Genomic DNA, 6,214 nt, shown 5'->3' on the forward strand with positions numbered 1-6,214 from the left:
TGTTCCGCAAACAGAAGTTGTAATACTTGGCATTTGGAAATTAGAAGGTGCCAGTTCTTCACTTGCTGAGTGAAGGTTCAGAGGAGTCCCCCCATGGACTACGGCGTCTTAAATAAGCTACGTCTGGAAGGGAAGCTGTGTGACGCGGTGATCGAGGTCAGCGGCACAAGGTTTAGCGCTCACAAGGCCATCCTGTGCACCAGCAGCTCTTACTTCTGGTGAGTGATGAGTGGTAAGGGCCTTACACGACAGGCCTTGCTCTGCATGTTTGCGTTTTTGATGGGTAAGTAACGAGTGACAAATATCCATCCTCATCATTGTCATCATCATCACGCTGGCTATTAATGTACGCCAGATCCCATATTTATTAGGTCACGCACTTGTTAAATACATTTTGATAACATAACCTATCAATGGCAAGACAAGATTCAGGCATTCAGCTTAGTTTGCTAAAAGCTAAATAGTATCTAGCACCGGATTAAGCCTGGTCTTTAAAAGCCCCAGTGTAAATATGTTAATATGTGAATAAATACATAATAGTGAATAAATATATATTCATGTAGGGTTTTGTATTCCATTTGGACTCTTCACGTACAAGGAGGTATTAAAGTAAAAGGGCCTATTATCAAAGGGTAGATTTTGAATATGAGAGCAAAATAAGCAAAACGATCTCCACAAACACTTGCGTTTCCACAGTGACACAATTTCAGCTTCAAATGTGGGGGGCCTTTATGCAAAGCTTATGTTACAGCGGTCTGTAAAAGTGCAGGGGTCATGCCCCCCAACCCCTGTCTGCCCCCGTCCCTCCCATAAACTGTGACTCGTTACCTCGTAAACACCATTTTATAAACGGTGTTTACGAGGTGATGTCTCTTTTTCCAAATTGGTGTGGCGTAATCTCCTCGCCCTGGTGTGAAAATCACGCTACAGCCAACTTGTAATAACCAGTCGCCAGCCGTTTCAAAACTTAGCTTGAGCGGTTTATTGTCAGCAGGGTAGCTTCATACAATGGTCTTTCTGTCTCGCCAATTTGGCGATTGTCTGCAACTATCGTGAGCGAGGCGGTCGCACAGAAACTGTATGTGTTGAACTGTAACTGCATGAACCCAAGGAGCCCCAATGGCGCCCGTGGCGGCTCAAAACCACGCTTTCAGCGCGCCCCCTCTCTCCCAGCTCGGTGTTCACCGGCAGCGTCCATGCGGAACAGCAGGAGCACAGCGTCCCCGGCGTGTCGGCGGACACCATGAGGCTCCTCATCGAGCACGTCTATGGCCAGGACCTCGAGGTCACCGAGGCCAACGTGGCGCCCCTCCTGGAGGCCGCGGTGGGCCTGGGCTTCCCGCGCGCGGCCCGCGCGTGCTTCGACTTCCTGGAGGCCCGGCTGCGCCCGGGGAACTGCGTGGGGATCTGGAGCGCGGCCGCCCCCTGCCCCGGCCTGAGGCTCCGTGCGTACGGCTTCATCCTGCGCCACTTCGCCGAGGTGGGCCGCACCTCCCCGGAGATCCTGGGGCTGCCCCTGCCGCAGCTCTGTCGCATCGCCGGGGACGACGAGCTCAACGTCAAGGAGGAGAGCGTGGTGTTCGACGTGATACTCCGCTGGATCGCGCACTGTCCCTCAGAGCGGGAAGCCTACATCTCTGTGCTGTTGCCCAAGGTATCCGAGATGCTCTGAAAGGCATACGGCGCCAGAATGTTCAACCTCGGTGTGGTCCTCTGTTTACAATCAAATAAGTCTCCTCCTCTGTGTTCAACCCCACCCAATCACCTCTGTTTATATTTTATATGGTTTTATACCAGTTTATAGTATCACATGAATATGACGGAGCTTGATTATTTTACATTTTCCAGGTAAAAATCCTACATAGGATGCATTAACCTGTCTCACACATCAAATAACTTTTTCATCCCATATGAATCCTGGATACTCATCTAATTAGCCTGGATTTAATGCATATTGCTTAAGAAATATGGGTCTCAGTAGTATAACGCATAGGTGAGGAAGAGAGAAAGGTAATATTGATTAATTTGAAGAACAGAGTGATTTCATATTCATATGTATAGTGCTGCAATTGCTTGCAGGAGTCTACTGCTCTGTCTGTCCGTATGTCCGTCTGTCAAGGTGCGGATGTCCTTCCTGGATCCCGACTACTTCCGGCACAACGTGATGGAGAACCCGGTGGTGAAGGAGAGCAAGGAGTGCCGGGACCTGCTCATGAAGACCAGAAGGTTCCTGCAGAACCGCTTGGTGACCAGGCTCTTCAGCTCCTTCACCAGCACCCAGCACTTCCTCCCGCGGCTCCCCCACGCCGTCCTGCTGGCCGTGGGGGGCTGGAGCGAACACGGCTACGTCGCCGCCCTGGAGTCGTACGACGTGCGGGCCAACTGCTGGGTCGGCGTGCCGCAGGACCGCGAGGAGCCCCGGGTCTACCACGGGGCGGCCTACCTCGGCGGCTTCGTGTACTGCGTCGGGGGCCGCGGCGAAGACCAGTTCTTCAGCAGCGTGCGCAGGATGGACGTGGCGACGCTGGAGTGGCGCGAGGCCGCGCCCATGCACCAGCGCCGCGCCTACGTGAGCGTGGCCGTGCTGGGCGGGCGGCTCTACGCCATGGGCGGCTTCGACGGGCACGTCGGCCACAGCACGGCCGAACGCTACGAGCCCGAGACCAACCAGTGGAGCTACATCCAGCCCATGAACGAGCAGAGGAGGGACGCTAGCGCCGCTACGCTACACGGCAAGGTGGGGCGAGCAGCCTGACGGCAAGAACAGAGCCGCAGGTCTCTGCTTTTAAAAAGAATGAAAACTTGATTTATTTCTACCTGAACAATGTGAATGGTTGGCTGGCCACAGTGTAGCTAGAAAGATGCTTGTGCAAAGATGGAAGCCACCACACTCCCCTGCCCCTGGTCTCATTGGGGAAATAGCTTCCTCCAGATTGCCTACATAGAGATATCGATCATGTACTCATGGAATTAATTACAGAAAGTTGGATGCCTGGCGTGGTAGCTGCTGCTGTCAAATTTTAGTTGTGATTTTGGCTGTTTATATATCTTTTTTTATTTGGCTGGTCTTTTGAATGTTCTTCGTAGCCTGGAGGGGGGGCGGGGGGGGGGGGGGGGGTATCATGCCATGGGGGATGTGGGGGGGACTTTTTTCAAGGGGGGGGGGGGGACCTGTGAAATATTCTGTTTATTTTCATTGCATAAAGAAAAGAATGAACCTCATGCAAATATGTTCCTTTGTGGGAGCTGATTGTTCCAAGAAAATGTACAAAAATGTAGAAATGTAAAAATGTACGAGCCAGCTACACTATTAGTGGCTTTTTGCAAACCACACACACACTCAATAGAACAGAAGCAGACCTTGTTACTGGCTTCATTTCCCTTAAAACATTATAAACATTTTAAAAGGTTGTAAAATGCTTTGACCTGTGTATTCGGCTATGACGCCATCAGATTTGCTCCTCGAAAGACATTAAAAACAAGACTGAATATCCTTAGCTCGAGTATTCTTCCAAACTGAACTGAGCTGAAGTTCTGCCGTGCCAAAATGGGCTCCAGCCCATATTCTTATCCGTTTTTCACTCTCATCCAGGTGTACATCTGTGGGGGCTTCAATGGACAGGAGTGTGTCTTCACTGTAGAGTGCTACACCCCCCAGACGGACTACTGGACCCTGATCACCCCCATGAACAGGCGTCGCAGCGGGCTGGGTGTGGTGGCATATGGAGAGGAGATCTATGCGGTGAGCTCACTCCCCAAGCCCGACTGTACTGTCCCTGCTCCCCCAGTCTCAACACTGAGAGAGTGAGAGAGAGTGAGAGTGTGAGAGAGAGTGAGAGAGTGAGAGAGGAAGAGAGAGAGTGAGAGAGTGGCAGAGAGTGGGAGACAGAGAGTGAGTGAGAGAGTGAGAGAGTGAGAGAGAGTGAGAGAGTGGCAGAGAGTGGGAGACAGAGAGTGAGTGAGAGTGTGAGAGAGAGTGAGAGAGTGGCAGAGAGTGGGAGACAGAGAGTGAGTGAGAGTGTGAGAGAGAGTGAGAGAGTGGCAGAGAGTGGGAGACAGAGAGTGAGTGAGAGTGTGAGAGAGAGTGAGAGAGTGGTAGAGAGTGGGAGACAGAGAGTGAGTGAGAGTGTGAGAGAGAGAGTGAGAGAGTGGCAGAGAGTGGGAGACAGAGAGTGAGTGAGAGAGTGAGAGTGTGAGAGAGAGAGTGAGAGAGTGGCAGAGAGTGGGAGACAGAGAGTGAGTGAGAGAGTGAGAGTGTGAGAGAGAGAGAGTGGCAGAGAGTGGGAGACAGAGAGTGAGTGAGAGAGTGAGAGAGTGAGAGGCACAGAGTGAGAGTGAGTGAGTGAGTGAGCGAGTGGATGAAAGTGAGTGAGTGAGTGAGTGGATGACTGGGTATGTAAGTATGCATGATGGAATGGCATCTGTGACTGTCCCCCACTCATGACCTCACACTTGTACATAAACCCTTGTGTCTCAGGTGCCCCCGCTCATGACATCACAATGCTATGGAAGTCTTTTCCATTATGGTAAATGAGTTTTAGTTTTTCTATGCATTTCACATGTAGTCCTGTTGGATTTGTACAGGATTCGATAGAACTCTGTTCTGTCATATATTCGTGCTCATTCATACTTGACAGAATGCCAGATCCCCGTTTTATTATTTCATATTCGAAAGAATGTAAACCTTCTACATCATTTTTCATTTCACAAGTTCAAAGTTTCAGCCAGCTCTATTTAATGCCAATATATCATAACTGATCAAATTGATTCAATATGCCACACGACTATAAAGCTTTGTCGGGAAAATGGGGATTTTTGTTTTTTTTACTGTTCCTGAGATTTTCATTGATTTATTTATTTTTACAAGGTTTTTTTTTTCTTGCACCACACTGAAAATATGCATCAATAAAGGTTCCACTTCATAAAACATAAAGATAGCCTTTCTCCGTACGGATTCAAAAACACAGTCTGAAACTCTGTTATCCCTTCCGTGTCTGTGCGAAATAACCGCACAGGAAAATAAAATGCGAAACCAATTGAAAACATGAGATAAAATGGCTGACAAAATGGCTGACCTCCGGCAGTTGGGCGGCTTCGACGGGACCGGCCGGCTCCGCTGCGTGGAGGCGTATTCCCCGCCGGCGGACCGCTGGCGCACCGTGCGCGGAATGCCCAAGGCCTGCAGCAACTTCGGCCTGGGCGTGCTGGACGACCAGCTGTTCACCGCCGGCGGTCTGGAGACCTTCGCCAGCACGGACTGCGTGAGGAGCTACAATGAGACCACCGGCAGGTGGAGCAAATTCAAGAGGATGAAGTACTCCAGAGGGGCCCTAAGCTGCTGCGTGGTGTCTGACCTGCCAAATATAACCCAGTATACCGCACCCCGAAAACAGTACATCACCTCGCACCCAAACTAACCTGCCAAACATAACTCAGTATACCGCACCCCGAAAAACAATACATCACCTCGCACCCGAACTAACCTGCCAAACATAACCCAGTATACCGCACCCCGAAAACAATACATCACCTCGCACCCAAACTAACCTGCCCAACATAACCCAGTATACCGCACCCCGAAAACAATATATCACCTCGCACCCGAACTAACCTGCCAAACATAACCCAATATACTACACCCAAAACACTCTATAACCTCCACCCGAACCACCCTGCTTAACATAACCCAGTATACTACACCCCAAAACACTCTATAACCTCCACCCAAACTACCCTGCCTAACATAACCCAGTATACCGCACCCCAAAAACAATACATCACCTCGCACGCAAACTAACCTGCCCAACATAACCCAGTATACCGCACCCCAAAAACAATACATCACCTCGCACCCAAACTAACCTGCCTAACATAACCCAATATACTACACCCAAAACACTCTTTAACCTCCACCCAAACCACCCTGCCTAATATAACCCAGTATACTGCACCCCGAAAACAATATATCACCTCGCACCCAAACTAACCTGCCTAACATAACCCAATATACTACACTCAAAACACTCTATAACCTCCACCCGAACTACCCTGCCTAACATAACCCAGTATACTGCACCCCGAAAACAATATATGACCTCGTACCCGAACCACCCTGCCAAACATAACCCAGTACACTGCACCCCTAAACTCTCTATAAACCCCACACTGTATCTTACTCTGACAACATGGGTCAACTCGCTGAACTCATTCCATG

The 6,214-nt window shown here is 50.1% G+C and overlaps 1 protein-coding gene across 1 annotated transcript; it reads left to right on the forward strand.

Annotated features, from left to right (window-relative positions):
• The first annotated feature begins 93 nt into the window (after positions 1-93).
• Positions 94-5,417, forward strand: LOC133114138 (kelch-like protein 10). Its single transcript, XM_061223327.1, has 5 exons — positions 94-218; positions 1,174-1,654; positions 2,120-2,737; positions 3,593-3,742; positions 5,085-5,417. Exons 1-5 carry the CDS (start codon positions 94-96, stop codon positions 5,415-5,417), a joined length of 1,707 nt encoding a protein of 568 aa, XP_061079311.1.
• The last annotated feature ends 797 nt before the right edge of the window (positions 5,418-6,214 follow it).

The sequence above is a fragment of the Conger conger genome, chromosome 16 (assembly GCF_963514075.1).
Source record: "Conger conger chromosome 16, fConCon1.1, whole genome shotgun sequence".
In the NCBI taxonomy this organism is placed as follows: Eukaryota; Metazoa; Chordata; class Actinopteri; order Anguilliformes; family Congridae; genus Conger; species Conger conger.

What these genes read in the sequence shown, in the direction of transcription:
- LOC133114138 (XM_061223327.1), top strand. Translation starts at nt 94, where the DNA reads ATGGACTACGGCGTCTTAAATAAGCTACGTCTGGAAGGGAAGCTGTGT. An exon ending in TCTCTGTGCTGTTGCCCAAG is followed by an intron (nt 1,655 to 2,119) that starts GTATCCGAGATG and finishes CCGTCTGTCAAG; the next exon opens with GTGCGGATGTCCTTCCTGGA. An exon ending in ATGGAGAGGAGATCTATGCG is followed by an intron (nt 3,743 to 5,084) that starts GTGAGCTCACTC and finishes GACCTCCGGCAG; the next exon opens with TTGGGCGGCTTCGACGGGAC.